Source organism: Chrysochloris asiatica, unplaced genomic scaffold (genome assembly GCF_000296735.1).
Source record: "Chrysochloris asiatica unplaced genomic scaffold, ChrAsi1.0 scaffold00007, whole genome shotgun sequence".
Lineage (NCBI taxonomy): Eukaryota > Metazoa > Chordata > Mammalia > Afrosoricida > Chrysochloridae > Chrysochloris > Chrysochloris asiatica.
Genome location: NW_006408525.1, coordinates 20,461,723 through 20,476,894, shown reverse-complemented (window position 1 = coordinate 20,476,894; position 15,172 = coordinate 20,461,723). Strand labels below are relative to the sequence as shown.

The 15,172-nt window shown below is 48.5% G+C and overlaps 1 protein-coding gene across 1 annotated transcript in view; it reads left to right on the top strand.

The window, feature by feature from the left end:
* Positions 1 to 8,729: 8,729 nt before the first annotated feature.
* Positions 8,730 to 15,172, top strand: part of SGCA (sarcoglycan, alpha (50kDa dystrophin-associated glycoprotein)) — a 12,145-nt gene continuing 5,702 nt past the window's right edge. The window contains exons 1-8 of the mRNA XM_006832468.1: positions 8,730 to 8,796; positions 9,660 to 9,779; positions 9,859 to 10,013; positions 10,633 to 10,705; positions 11,302 to 11,500; positions 11,992 to 12,154; positions 14,440 to 14,648; positions 14,912 to 14,938. Of these exons, the coding sequence (XP_006832531.1) occupies positions 8,733 to 8,796; positions 9,660 to 9,779; positions 9,859 to 10,013; positions 10,633 to 10,705; positions 11,302 to 11,500; positions 11,992 to 12,154; positions 14,440 to 14,648; positions 14,912 to 14,938 (1,010 nt within the window). The 5' untranslated portion in view covers positions 8,730 to 8,732. The remainder of the gene's footprint in view (positions 8,797 to 9,659; positions 9,780 to 9,858; positions 10,014 to 10,632; positions 10,706 to 11,301; positions 11,501 to 11,991; positions 12,155 to 14,439; positions 14,649 to 14,911; positions 14,939 to 15,172) is intronic.

Genomic DNA, 15,172 nt, shown 5'->3' with positions numbered 1-15,172 from the left:
TCATAAAAATCTTATCCCCAGAGCCATCTAGACAAGATGAAAACTATTCTGTGGGGACTGTATCTTCCCTCCCACACTCTTAAATTAAACTCCATCTTGAAACCTTGTAAGCCAGTCACTTTGTGCCTTTATGGCCCCCTCATTTTAGGTAGCCAGTGTCTAAGTTGCCCGTCCCTATCAACCCTGTGTACAGAGGGGATAGCACTGATACTTGATGTGAAGACTCCTTCCATCTCTGTTGGTATTTAGAGCTACTGCCTCAAGGTCGGCAGTTCAAAACTACCAGTGGTTCCTCGGGAGAAAGATGAGTCGTTCTGCTCCGGTAAAGATTTACAGCCTCGGGAACCCTATGCAGGGTCACTATGAGTCGGAACCGACTCCATGGTACTTAAACAAAAAACAACAACCTCCATGAGTATAGGTCAAGTTCATGATGAGCTTTCTTAATATCACTAATAACATGGCTGTAGAAGCTCTTTGGTTTTCTAGAGGAATAATAGTATCAATTACAAAGATTTTTGTCTCTTCTATTTTCCTAATCCGTCTACCATGGAGTCATGGTTTCTAAACCTGTGCTAATGGGCTGGCCCTGGGCAGCTACTGCCTAGCATTGTGAGTTATAAATAAAGAAAAGACCCCCTAACTTTCTCCAGAGCTTTACAGTTTACAAAACACTTTGGCTTCCATTATCTCATTTGATCCTTGATACCTTCTTTGGAGTCCTGGTGTGGCGCTGTGGGTTAATGCAGTCAGACTGCAAAGTCCTTTGAACTGCAAGGTTGGCGGTTCAAGCTCCCCAGCTGCTCCTTGGAAACCCTATACAGGGTCCCTGTGGGTCAGAATTGACTCGATGGCACTTAACAACAACACCCCTCTTTCCAGAGAGGGAGTGTCTGGGTGGGACCTCTGCAGAATGTTGTGCTTTGGGGCTCCAACAATTTCTCCCCTCTGTTTTTCATTCTGTAAGCTTAAGTTTAGCCAAGAATTATTCTTGTATTCTCATGCTCTGATGGGTGGTCTCCTGGGGTCACAAGGCTCAGTAGAAACCCTTTGAAGGCAGAAATCCACCAGTAAAAAGAGGTGTGTGTGTGTGTGTGTGTGTGTGTGTGTCTGGTGACCCAAAATGTCGTGAAGGTCGGGTGGAGGTGAACTGGAGTTATGAGGGAATGTCCTTGAAAGTCTAAGGGTGGGTGCAGAGTTGTGGGATGTGTGAGGGGTGGGGAAAGATCATTAAGTTCAGTCCCTGGCCTTTATGCGGACTCACCTCCCTATCCTCATTCGGAAGAACATCCTCTGGATCCGGAAGGGGAAATCGAGGTGGGCCGAATCTTGGGTCCCCTCCTCCGTCGCCCTCTCTGACCTCTGCGTTTTGCACGCTCTTCTGACGCGCATCCCCCAGGAGGGGGAGGGCCACCCTCCGCCTTCATCACCCCTCTCCGCCTTCATCACCCCTCCCCCTCCAGTCCAACAGTGCGCAGGCGCAGGTCGTGTTGGAACAAGCGAATGCGCTCTCTCGTGGCGGACTGACCAAAGTGCACTCTTTGTTGTTGGAGCATGGGGAGGTGAAGGGGGTGGGGAAGAAAACTGTGGGTGGAGTCTGTGAGGCAGATGCAAGAACAGATCACAATGAGGAGAATTCTTTTCCTTTGTCCCTCACGACAACCTATTATCCCCGTTTTAGCTGCAGATACAGGGGGGAAAAAACAACAAAAACGACCACAGAGATCAAGAGATTAGGGGAGATTTAGGTTTATAGACACTGAAATGGAACCAGAGTTGAGAGATGGGTTCATTCATTCATTCAGCAAATATTCACTGAGCTGAGGAAAGACGGAGACAAAGAACCAAAGGGACTAAGTAAATGGGGGCACTGATGAACAGAGACTGGGCATAAAGCTGGGGAGACAGATGCTAATAACAACTAAGTATAGACCGAGATTAAGAGCTGAGGAACGAACTGGGACACCAGGAGAAAGCATAGACAGGGAAATTGGCTGAGCTTTCAGAGACAAGCCTGAGTGCCACAAAAATGCCCAAACCTGACTCCTCAGCTTCCCAGATGGATGCTTCAACTGGGCCAACCTGAGTGCTTGTAAGGACATTGTTGTTGTTGTTGTTATGTGCCGTGGAGTCCGTTCCGACTCATAGCGACTGTGTACAGGATTTCCGAGACTGTAAATCTTTGCGGGAGCAGAAAGCCGCATCTTTCTCTTGCGGAAGAGTTGGTAGTTTCGAACTGCTGACCATGAGATTAACAGCCCTAGCTGCAATTAATTGAAGCAAGGAGATAAATTTAAAGTCACAAGGTCATACTTACACTACTAATTAAAAATAACTAATTGGTCAAGGTTTGAGGGATGCTCAAGAACCACTCATCTAATAAAATAAAATAAAATAAAATAAAATAAAATAAAGCGTTTATCCTGTCTTTCTTACAGGAACTGTGCCAAAACATTAAGGGCGAGTCAGTTTCTCTGTCTAGAGTAGTTCCAGCTAATAAAGGAAGAAGTAACCAAATTTGGATATCACCATTTGCAACCCATCATCAAGATGAGTGTTAGTGGCTACATATACCACAGAGAGGAGATTTTATCTGTACCCCCTATGGAAGAAGCAACTCCACCATCTATAAAACAGTCTTGCCAGAGAAAACTGAACCTGCTCAGGCCGCTAGATCCAGCTACAATGTGTATTGTTGTAAATGCCATCGAGCTGGTTTTGACCCATAGCGACCCTGTATGGGGTTTCCAAGGAGCAGCTGGTGACCTTGAACTGCCAACCTTGCAGTTCAAATGGCTTTGCATTAACCCACAGTGCCACATCAGGACTCTGCTACAATGTATGGTTAGTTGGTTATGTGCTGTGGTGTCAGTTCCGACTCATAGCGGCCCTGTACGGGGTTTCTGAGGCTGTAAATCTTTACGGGAGCAGATAGCCTCATCTTTCTCCCGCAGAACAGCTGGTAGTTTCCAACTGCTGACCTTGAGGTTCACAGTCTGATTCATAATCACTAGGCTACCAGAGTTCCTTGCTACAAATGTATAGGACATAGCAGTTTACAGGAAATACAATTTACAGAAGATGCCCAGGTCGGAGGAATATGTGAAAGAACACCATGGAGAAGCAATCAGCAGAATCCAGACTACAGGAAACTCTCTAGAACAAATGTCCTGGTTTCTTTAAGGAGGAGAGAGAGAGAGAGGAGCAAGACCTACAGGTTAAGAGACTGACAAGAGACCTATCAATCAGTTACAATGTGGACACTTTAGTTGAATCCTGATCAAACAAATTTTGACATTTATGAGACAATTGGAAATTTGAACCCTGGAAATCTGGCATCCTTGGTGTTCCTAGCAGGGTTGCAGAGAAGCATCTGGTGGTTTGAACCACACAGATCTTGTGGTTTGCAATTCAGTGCTGATCCTACAGCAAGCACCACACTAGGAGTCGTGATATTTGGTGTTAAGAAATTATAATTAATTTTTAGATACAATAATGCGATTAGGTATAATAATTGTGATTGGTTATTGTCAACAACAACAGCATCTTTTAGAGAGCTGGGGGTGCAATGGTTTAGTGCTTGTCTGCTAACTGAGAGGTTGATGGTTGGAACCCACTCAGTGGAAGAAAGATATGGGAATCTGTTCCCATAGAGATATTTGTGTTGTGAGGTCTCTTCCAGTCCTTTCCAACTCATAGCAACCTTATGCACATCAGAATGAAACCCTGCCCAGGCCTGTGCATCCTCACAATGGGTGTTATATGTGAGTCATTGTGGTAGTAACTGTGTCATTCCATCTTTTTGCTTTAATGTTTTATTGTGAATTATGTGATAGTTTACATGGGAGAACATTAGTTTTACCTTCATCCTATCACATATCGTTTCATTGCCATGGTTCCAATCCCCTCCATGCATCATCAACCAACCAAAGGATTTACCTGCAAGCCTGCCCCTCCATCATCAGCACATAGCCCCTCTGGGTCTAAAGTCCCCAACTGCTCCATCTCTCCACATCATCTTCTCTGCCTCCATCTCTGGCATCACTGCTTCTCTGGGTAGGGTCCTACTTTCCGCTCTTCTCCCTTCATGGTCCCAGGGACCTCCGCTCCTAGACTGCAAAGTTAGTCACTCTCCTCCTTGCTATAAAACATCTACCTTTACATTTCTAACCCTCACAATCAGTCCTGATAACAATTATTCACTATTGTATCACAAGAGACCTATCTGCATTTCCTTTCGTGTCATTCCATCTTGTTGAGGAACTTCCTCTTTTTCACTGACCCTCCACTTTACCAAACATGATATCCTTCTCCAGGGACTGGTCCCTCTTGACAGCATGTCCAAAATATGAAAGACAAAGTCTCGCCATTCTATAAGGAGCATTCTGGCTCTATTTCTTCCAAGACAGATTTGGTTGTTCTTCGGTAGGTAGTCCATGGTACTGTCAATATTCTTCTCTGATACCATAATTCAAATGCATCACGTCTTCTCCTGTCTTCTGTATTTATTGCCCAACTTTCACTTGCATATGAGATGACTTGCATGGTTAGGAGCAGGTATCCCTTCGTCCCCCAAAGTGAACATCTTTGCTCTTTAGCATTTTTAAGAGGTTCTTTGAAGCAGATTTGCCCCATATGCAATATGTTGTTTGATTTCTTGGCTGCTGCTTCCATGAATATTGATAATGGATCCAAGCAAAATGAAGTCTTGGTCAACTTCAGTCTTTTCTGTATTTATCATGATGTTATTTATGGGTCCAGTTGTGAGGATTTTTATTTTATGTTGAGATGCAATCCATACTGAAGGCTGTAGTTTTCCACCCACAAAGATTACAGTCTAGAAAACTCAATGGGGCAGTTTTAATCTGTAACTTTGAGTTGAAATTGACTCAGTGGTACCCAACAACAGCAACATCTTTTAGAGAGATGCTCTAAAGTAGTCATACGTGAAATCCAATGGAGAGGGGAAAATGGGAAGTGTATAGCTTAAATCAGATTGGCCATGAGTTCATAATTAATGAGGTAATAGATACATTGTTCTATGGATTTTTGTTTTACTTTAAAATGTGACCCCATCCCACCCCCCAGTCACAGCAGGAAGTTTGCAGCCCAGATAGAAACCTGGAGGATTCAGGTGAGCCTGGAACCAGGAGAGGCTTTCCTGAGGCTTCCAGCTGGCTCCCCTGAGAGGATCTCCCCAGGGGAAGTGGGTACAACTCTTCAGTAAGGAAGGCCTCCCTGGGCCTGGTGGCACTGCCACCTTAAGACAGCTGAGGCTGTGAGTGGGTGGCTCCAAAAATAGCAAGGAAGGCAGCAGGGGGGCGGGGCAGGGAGTCACATGGAGCCGCTAAGGGGCTGAGGCCTGGGCAGCTGGCCCAGAACCCTCCAACTCTTTCTCTGCCTCCAGAGTATTCTTCCCTCTTGTCCCCCATCCCTGAGAAGGCGCAGCTGGGATGCCAAGGTGATTCTGGGGCAAACACACCACCTGAGAAGCTGAGTGGATGCTGACTCTGGAATTTAGTGACTCTCTAGGGATGGGTGGGACAGTCAGGTGGGAGAGAGAGGAAGGGACAAGGACTAAGTAACCTACCTACAAGTCACCCCAATCCACAGACTTTATCCCTGAGGTTTGACCTTGACCAGGTCCTGGATGTCCTTACCCAGGGTGTTTACTCAGGGTTGAGGTGGGCAGCACCTTCATCCTACTGCTCTCATAATAGACTCATACCTGACCACCAAGGACTGTGGACCCCTGGAATCCATGAGTCAGTGTCTCTCCCTCTCAGGGCACCTAGGGAGTGGTGTCTCTTTGCTGCTTTGAGTGGAGAGAAAGGCACCCCCTACTTCATTCCAGGACTAAGATGCAGGAAGGAATAAGTGGTGTTCAGTCAGAATGCACAACAGCTACATTTAGTAAGCCTTTAATTCATAAAAAATGCTTTGCATGCATTCAACTCATCAGCTGTACCTCAGTTTTTCATCTGTAAAATGGGAGTGATAATGATAGTACTTGCCTCGTGGAACTGCTATGGGAAGGAAGTGAGTTAATATAGGATAAGTCCTGGACTGTGAGCCACCAGGTTGCAGTTCAAGCCCACCATCTGTTCCATGGGAGAAAGATGAGGTTTTCTACTCTTGCCAAGATTTATAGCCTTAGAAACCCTATACAGGGTTACTATGATCCAGAGCCAACTCCAGAGCACTTACCAATAACAATATGTAAAAGCTTCAGTACAGTAGCAATAAGGACCAGCTATGATTCCCACCATCAGGCAGTCTCTGGGCAGATTTGCATCTCACTGAACCCTCAGTGCCTGTCACATAGTAGGTGATCAATAAATCTGTGCTGAATTTATTGGTTTGCTGATTGCGCACAATGATTCCCAGAGGAGAACGTTGTTTTCCAGAAACTAAGAGATTGAGTAACTACCTCCAGGCCACACCTCTAGTGACCAACCCAGGTGGGACTCAGTCAGTGCCCCTGAGCAAGAGAGAGCTCCTCATCCTTTCAACTGTCTCCACCTGGCTGGTCCTGTCCTTGAGTACCCACTGAGGATGCTTGGTCTGAGGATAAGGCTGGACGAATGGACTGAATATTGTAAAGGAACCTAGTCTTCTATACCTTCTATGTGCCAGGTCCTGCACCAGATCCAGGGATACAAAGATCATCAGATTCTAGTCTCCAAGGGGAGTTCCTGGGTGGCAAAAATGGTTGTGAATTTTACCACTAACTGAAAGCTTGGCAGCTGCAGTTCACCCAGAAGTGCCTCCAAAGAAATTCTGACAATCTACTTCTAAAAGATCACAGCCAATGAAAACCTATGGAGAGAGTTCTACTCTGAAACACATGGGATCACCATGAGTCAGAACGTTTGGTTTAGTCTCCAAAGAGCTCACAGCCTGCACAGGTTGTGTGCTTAGCATTGGAATAGGAATGTGTACAGGACCTAAAGGACACCCAGTAGAGCTAAAGGGCTGGGGGTCAGAAAGGCTGCCAAGGGGAGAGGCTATCTGTACTAAGTCTTGGGAGGCTAGTGGAAGCGTGCAGGTTGAATGAGGGCAGGAAGGGAACTCCAGGCAGAGAGGGAAGTTGTGAAGGCCTGTGAATGTCAGGCTAGGGAGCAGCAAGGTGTGGCTTCCGGGTAGCCAGGGCAATGGCAGTGAGGTGGGGTGGCAAGGAGGGAAGAGCAGTGTGAAGACATGATCCTAGATGGGATGGCCAGGTACTGAAGGGACAAATAACTAGGAAACATAACTAAACCCAAGGAGCTCTGGTAGCGTAGTGGTTACGAATCGGGCTGCGAACCTTAAGGTCAGCGGTTCAAAACTACCAGCTGCTCCGCGGGAGAAAGATGAGGCTTTCTACTCCCGTAAGGATTTACACCCTCGGAAACCCTGTACAGGGTCGCTATGGGTCGGACCCGACTCGACGGCACTTAACAACAACAACAACATAACTAAACCCACTCTTGGTCTCTTTCTTAGTTATCTAAGAAGCTCTGGTAGTGTAGTGGTTACGAGTCGGGTTGATAACCTCAAGGTCAGCAGTTCGAAACTACCAGCTGTTCCGTGGGAGAAAGATGAGGCTTTCTGCTCCCGTAAAGATTTACAGCTTCGGAAACCCTATACAGGGCCGCTATGAGTCGGAACTGACTCCACGGTACTTTACAACAACACCAATGCTGTTATAACAGCAATGGAGTCCTGGTGTGGCGCTGTAGGATAAGCCCTGGACTGCTAGCTGCAACGTTGGTGATTCAAACGCACCAGCCACTCTTCAGAAACTCTATACAGGGTCACTATGAGTCGGAACCAGTGGAATAGCACTTAACAACAACAACAGAAATACCACAAGTCGGTGACTTGAATAAACAGAAACTTATTTCTCACAGTTTAAGAGGCTAGAAGGCCTGGCTGTAAGGCAAAGCTCCCTTCCTTGGTCAGCTCTTTGTACTTTCTTTTCAGTTTCTTCTTTTCCTTGGCTTCTTAATGATCTCCTTGTGTCATGACATCTGTCTTCCCCATCTCTGCTTGCTTGCTCAGTCGGCTCTTTTATATCTCAAAAGAGATTGATTTAAGACACACCTTACACTAATAGAATCTCAAAATCCGTGGCCATACAGTTGGTTCCAACACATGGCGACCCTATAGACAGTGGAATTGCCCCGTAGGGTTCCAAAACTGTAGTCTCTATAGAAGATGGTCGTATCTTTCTTCTATAGAGTAGCTGGTAGGTTGGGGCTACCAACCTTTGGGTTAGAAGCCAAGCACTTAACCACTAAGTTATTTGTGTGAGAGAAAGAGGAGGCTTTCTGCTCCCATAAAGATCTGTAGATCTATACAGGGTCACTGTGAGTCAGAACTGACTTCACGACACACCACCACCTCCACACTAATATTTCCTCATTCTAACCACAGGTAAGGGGATTAGGATTTACGGTACATATTTGGGGGTTCCTAATTCAATAACAACAGTAGCCATCCTCAGCTGGTGAACTAAGGGCACTAGCAGCCATTGGGACTTTATAGGAGAACTGATGTCATTAGGCTGGCATTTCAGAAAGCATCCTCTGGGCAACGGAACGAAGTGAGGAGCACAGAAGAAACGCTGTTCTGTGAGGACGGTGTCCACTCAGATTCAATGTCTGCTCTGCGTGGGGGTGAGGAGGAACCCAGCTGCTCCACGCCTCCCCTCTGCCCTCCCTCCTTCCCTGCTCTTGTCCCTGTCACTCATGGGGCCCTGCCAGGCTGGGGAAGCCATGGCAGCAACACGGGTCTGGATTTCTCTCCTTGTGGGCAAGTTGGGGCCCTCTTCAGGGAAGTTTCTGGGGTGAGGGGTGGTGAGAAAGATAATTCTAATAGAAGGTTCTCCAGGGAGGGAGCTGGAATGGGTGAAGCAGAGGCTGGAGGAGCTTTGGGGTGTTTATGAGCCTGCTGCTGGGAGTCCAGGGAACTGGGACGGGGAGCTGGGCTGTGGGCTGTGGGTTCTGAAATGTAGGGATAGGAGCTCTGAGGGCTGAGGATGTCCTAGGTCCTGGGGGGCCCTGGGCCCTTTAATGATCTGGCTGAACCGCTGCCACTTCTGTTGAGGTCCAGGCTAAATTTGGCCCTGGGCAAGAGGCTGCTGGGTAGGCCAAGGGTCCTCTTCTGATGCAGGTCCCCTGGACTCAGTTCCATTGGCCAGGTCTTGCTCCTCCCAGTACTAGGAAGAGAAGATGGTGGGGTGGGGTCCATTACTGTCTCCCTCCCACTCCAAGGTGCCTTCTTTCCTCTCCCTTCCCAGGCTCCCAGATGCTCAGGGTGGATTCTTGTGGCAGAACACACGTGCATGCACACTCCTCCAACCAAACTTCAGGCTCTGCCCACTGTGACCCCAATAAGGGCTAAAATGAGCATTGGGAAGGTGGGGGGGGGGGAGGTGTCCCTCCCATGAATTCGAATAAAGGAACTAGGCCCAGAAATAGTATTGCCATGGGTAAGGTGGGAACCAGTCATGGGTCTGCCCCTGCCCCCTCATAACCTCTCCTGCAAGCTCATCAAGGAGCCCCCTTCTCTCACACAGGGTCACCAGAGCTTGGTGGGGGTTTGCTGGGGACAGGGAGCTTATTTCCTGGCCCAGGACTCAGGCTGATCTGGGGGGTGCTCTGGGGTCCCCACAGGTCTCCTGGCAGGTCTGGCAGGCATCGAGGCCCAGCCGGTCACTCTACACCCACTCGTGGGTCGCGTCTTTGTGCACACTTTGGACCATGCCACCTTCCTTCGCCTCCCCGAGCATGTCCGTAAGTTAGCTTTCCCAGGTGCCTGGAGGGGGTGAAGGCTCCAATCCTGCTTCCAACCCTCTCTCCTGTCTTCTACCAGCTGTCCCACCTTCCGTCCGCATCACCTACCAGGCCCACCTGCAGGGACATCCAGACCTGCCCCGATGGCTCCGTTACACCCAGCGAAGCCCCCACAACCCCGGCTTCCTCTACGGCACTGCCACCTCAGAAGATCGAGGCCGCCAGATCATCGAGGTATAGCAGAGACCTCAGTGGGCCATGCCCACCCCTCAGGAAGTCGCGGGGTTGTCTTGGTGGCCTATGAGCACTGGGTCTGCTCACATTCATTTGCATATCATCTTTTACACTTGCAGCCCAGTAGGTTGCTTGCCACTCCGTGGCTCCCCTATAGCCCATGTGTGTGTCAGAGTAGAACTGTGAGCTCCACAGGATTTTCAGTAGGTGATTTTTTTCTGAAGTAGATCACCTTCTTTTGAGGTACCTTTGGGTGGGCTTGAATTGCTAACCCTTCTGTTGTTGTTGTTGTTGTTATGTGCCATGGAGTTGTTTCTGACTCATAGCGACCCTGTACGGCGTTTCTGAGGCTGTAAATCTTTACGGGAGCAGAAAGCCTCATCTTTCTCCTGCGGAACGTCTGGTAGTTTCAAACTGCTGACTGTGAGATTAGCAGCCCGATTCGTAACCACTATGCTACCAGAGCTCCTTAACCTTTCAGTTAGCAGCTGAGAAACTTACCTATTTACCATTTGCCTGGCCCAGGAACTCCATATATAATTTCCATACCTCTGACTTGGTGTGGTAATGTAGTCCTCTCCTGCCAGGCTCCATCTTCTTCTCTCCCCCATTCTTCCAGGTAGTAGCCTACAATCGGGACAGCTTTGAGACTACCCAGCAGAAACTGGTACTGCTGATTGGAGACCCAGCAGGTACTAAGTCCTGTCCCACCCCTACCCCACCGATGAGGATCTTCTGAAGCTGGAGGCTAAAGGTCCTGTGGAAGTGAGAGTCCTGGAGAGTAGTGGGGAGCAGGGCATCCTGGGAGATGGAGACTCTGAGTGAGGAGGTGGCACTTGAAAGACTTTTAAGAGATGAGCTCTGGATAGTCAGTGGTGGTGGTGGTTATGTGCTGTGGAGTTGGTTCCAACTCATAGCGACCGTGTATAGGGTTTCTGAGGCTGTAAATCTTTATAGGATCAGAAAGCCTCACCTTTCTCCCACAGAACAGTTAGTAGTTTCGAACTGCTGATCTTGAGGTTAGCAGTCTGATTCATAGTCACTATGCTACCTACCAGAGCTTCTTCCTGGATGACTCTAGAGTTATTGGCTTCTCAGATGACAGGCTTTGTGGCCTTGAGCAAGTCATGAAGGTTGCCGTGTTAGGATCTGTGATGTGTGGGGTGTTGGGGAAGGGGAAGGGGAGGCAGGAAGGGACGTGAGAGAGGGGCGGAGGAACCTAGAGTGGGGTTGCAGGACAGAGCTGGGGGCTGGGTGTGGCCTGAGACACCCCACCTGGCCCACGCAGGCCCCCTGTTGCCGTATCAGGCTGAGTTCCTGGTACAGAGCCATGATGTAGAGGAAGTGTTGCCCTCGACACCTGCCAGCCGCTTCCTCACAGCCTTGCGGGGGCTCTGGGAGACAGGGGAGCTCCAGCTCATCAACATCACCTCTGCCTTGGACCGTGGGGGCCGCGTCCCTCTTCCCATCGAAGGCCGAAAGGAAGGGTAGGTGTGCAACCCAGGAGGGCTTCCTGAAGCAGGAGGAGATAGCTTGCCTGTCACCTGGGGTGTGGGCTTAGAACAGGGGTCTCCCTAATCACCTAACCAAAACCAAACTCACTGTCGTCAAGCTGATTCTAACTCACAGCAATCCTGTAGAACAGAGAACTTCCCCCTGGGGTTGCCAAGGCTGTAAATCTTTCTCCCACAGAGTAGCTGGTGGGTTCAAGGTGCGAGAAGGCTTCAAAAAGTTCATGGAAAAATGTTATTATCTCTTAATTCCATTTCCCCCCGGGAATGGAGAAGGCTTCAAAAAGTTCATGGAAAAATGTTATTATCTCTTAATTCCATTTCCCCCCCGGGACCTTTTGAAGCCTCCTTCAGTGTTGTGATCTATACCTTCTGACCATATCCCTGATTTCAGGGTGAGTCCTGTAACCCCCATATCTCCAGCCCTTCCCTCCACTTCACTAACAGCTGCTTCTATCTGGGCTCAGGGTGTACATTAAGGTGGGCTCTACCTCACCTTTCTCTACCTGCCTGAAGATGGTGGCGTTCCCGGACAGCCGCGCGCGCTGCGCTCAGGGCCAGTCTCCACTTCTGTCCTGCTATGACACCTTGGCACCCCACTTCCGTGTTGCCTGGTGCAATGTGTCCCTGGTAAGGAGAGACCCTGGCTGTGGATCCCCGGCACAATTCTCTCCCTCACGCCTCAAGTTCTTCTTTCCCTGATCCCTGTGAGAACTGTGCAGGGGACCATGCTCCACAAGAGGGCGGCAGAGTCCACAATCCTGTTCCGGGATTCCCCGGCGATTCAGACCTAAGGCTAGAGCAATCAATCACTCTGGGCAGTTACAAACAGCTCAGCCTGCGCCTTTTGAAGGTGTCGTGTTTGATGCACTCTCTCTCTCTCTCTCTCTCTCTCTCTCTCTCTCTCTCTCTCTCTCTCTCTCTCTCTCTATATATATATATATATTGTTGTTGTTGTTGTTGTATAATGACCCTAAAGGATATACTTGTTGTTAAGTGCCGTCGAGTCGGTTCCGACCCATAGCGACCCTGTAAAGGATTTCCGAGGCTGTAAATCTTTACCGGAGCAGAAATCCTTATCTTTCTCCTGTGGAGCGGCTGGTAGTTTCGAACTGCTGACCTTAAGGATTACAGCCCGATTCATAACCACTACGCTACCAGAGCTCCTTAAAGTACACAGTAGATGGTCCCAAAGGGTTTCTAAGGTTGTAAATCTTTACAGACTGCTGTATCTTCCACCAGAGTCCTGGTGTAGCTCTGTAGGATAAGCACTGGACTGAAAGGTCGGCTGTTCAAACACACCTGCTGCTCTTTGGAAAGCTTCCTATTCAGGGTTGCTATGAGTCAGAAATGACTCACCAACACTTAACAACAACAACAATATATCTTCCTCCAGTGAAATGATTAGCCATCAACCTTTCGGTTAGCAATCAAGTGCTTAACTGCTGAGCCATCAGGGTAAGAAAAGGATAACTCTCAACTCCATTTTGTATACACCAAAGACAGTTGCCATTGCTCTTGGGTTATTAAGCCAATAGTAGGGTTATTGAGGTATCTAACAACCTGCGTCATGCAGATAATACAACCTTGCTGGCTGAAAGTAAAGAGGACTTAAAATACTGATGAAGATCAAAGACTCCAGCTTCTAATATAGATTGCATCTCAACATAAAGAAAACAAAAAGCATTAACAACGGAACCAATAAATATTATGATAAATGGAGAAAAGACTTAAGTTGTCAAAGACTTCATTTTGCTTGGATCCACAATCAGCACTCATGGAAGAAGCAGTTACGAAATCAAATCTGCTGCACAAGGCCTCGTTAAAGTGTTCATAAGCAGAGATGTCAGATTCAGGACTAATGTGCTCCTGACTCAAGCCATGGTATTTTCCGTAGCTTTATAAGTATGTGAAAATTGAACAACGAATAAGGAAGACTATAGAAGAATCAATACATTTGAATTATGGTGTTGGCGAAGATTGTTAAAAGTACTTTGGACTTCTAGAAGAACAAACAAATCTGTTTTGGAAAAAGTACAATCAGAATGCTCCTTCCTTAGAAGCCAGAATGGCGAGACTTCATCGCTCATATTTCAGACCCATTATCAGAGAGGTAAAGTAGAAGATTGTTGAAAAAGAGGAAGACCCCCAATGAGATGGACTGACGTTGTGACAGCAGCAATGGGCTCATACGTAACAAGAGTTGTGAGGATGGCACAGGACCAGACAGTGTTTCGTTCACAGGATAACTATGGGTCAGAACCAACTTGACAGCACCTGACCTAACACGTGCTTAAAGGAAACCTGCTTGGCTACTAAGCAAAAGGTTGGCAGTTCAAACGCACTCAGTGCATGAGAGAAGGGCATGACAATCTGCAAGAATGCAACCTATGGGATGGTGATGAACTGGCCTTAACTCAACAGCACACAGCAATGATCTAGGGCCCCCGAGAGACTCTGACTCCGCAGCCAGGGGGCTGACAGAGCAGGGAGAGACTTGTTCTGGTCACACAGGCAGGGATTGGCAATGGGCAACATTCCTGGCCCTCACTATGTGCTAGGCACACCAAATTCAACAAGTATTATCCTCACACACACTCCTGGGAGTTAGATACCCTATTGCCACTTAAGTTTACAGATGAGGAAACTGAGGCACCTAGAGATGAGCAAATGCAGGTAAACACTTGTCCAAGTCAAGGATCCCAACCAAGGCAGCTTAGCTGTGCTCTAATCATTGTACTGCCCTGCCTCTCTTTTGAGCTTGTCTCTCCAGCCTGCTAGTCTACTGCTTGTCCTGCTAGGTCACACGAGCTGGGGAAGGCAGACAGGAGGGAATCCTACCCTGTTCCCTGGGGGCTCTCTGTCCCAACTAGCTGCTCCAGCAGCTCCTGGTCAGCCCTGGGTTCCCTGACCAGGTGGACAAGTCGGTGCCTGAGCCTGCGGATGAGATGCCCGTTCCAGGTGATGGGATCCTGGAACACGACCCGTTCTTCTGCCCACCCACTGAGGCCACGGCCCGGGACTTCCTGACAGATGCACTGATCACCCTCCTGGTGCCCTTGCTGGTGGCCTTGCTGCTCACCCTGCTGCTGGCCTATGTCATGTGCTGCCGGCGGGAGGGACGGTGAGTGTGGGAGAAGAGGGCAGGGAGGGCACTGAGGCTGATACTTACATTTGTGGACCCTTTGTGGCCCTAATGCTGCACTGGAGCAGACCTCTCAGGAAGTGGGGGTCCTCAACCAGAAGAAGAGGACTGTCAGTGGTCCAATCCCCTGGTGCCAGGAGCTATTGGTATATACCTGAGCCTCTCCACATGTACCTGAACTCCTGGGACACAAATGGGCAAAGCTGAGAACTGGCTAACCAGCTCTCCCTTACTTTCCACAGACTGAAGAGAGACCTGGCCACCTCTGAGTGAGTAGGGGACTGCTGGGGGCAGGGTGACATCGGCCCAAGACTGTTGAGCTGGATCCTCCAGCATAGACAAACCAGATTTTCTGGGGTGTTAGTAGTGTAATGGTTACAAGTTGGACTGCTAACCTCAAGGTCGGCAGTTCGAAACTACCAGCTGTTCTGCTGGAAAAAGATGAGGCTTTCTGCTCCCATAAAGATTTGCAGCCTCGGAAACCCTGTGCAGGGTCGCTATGA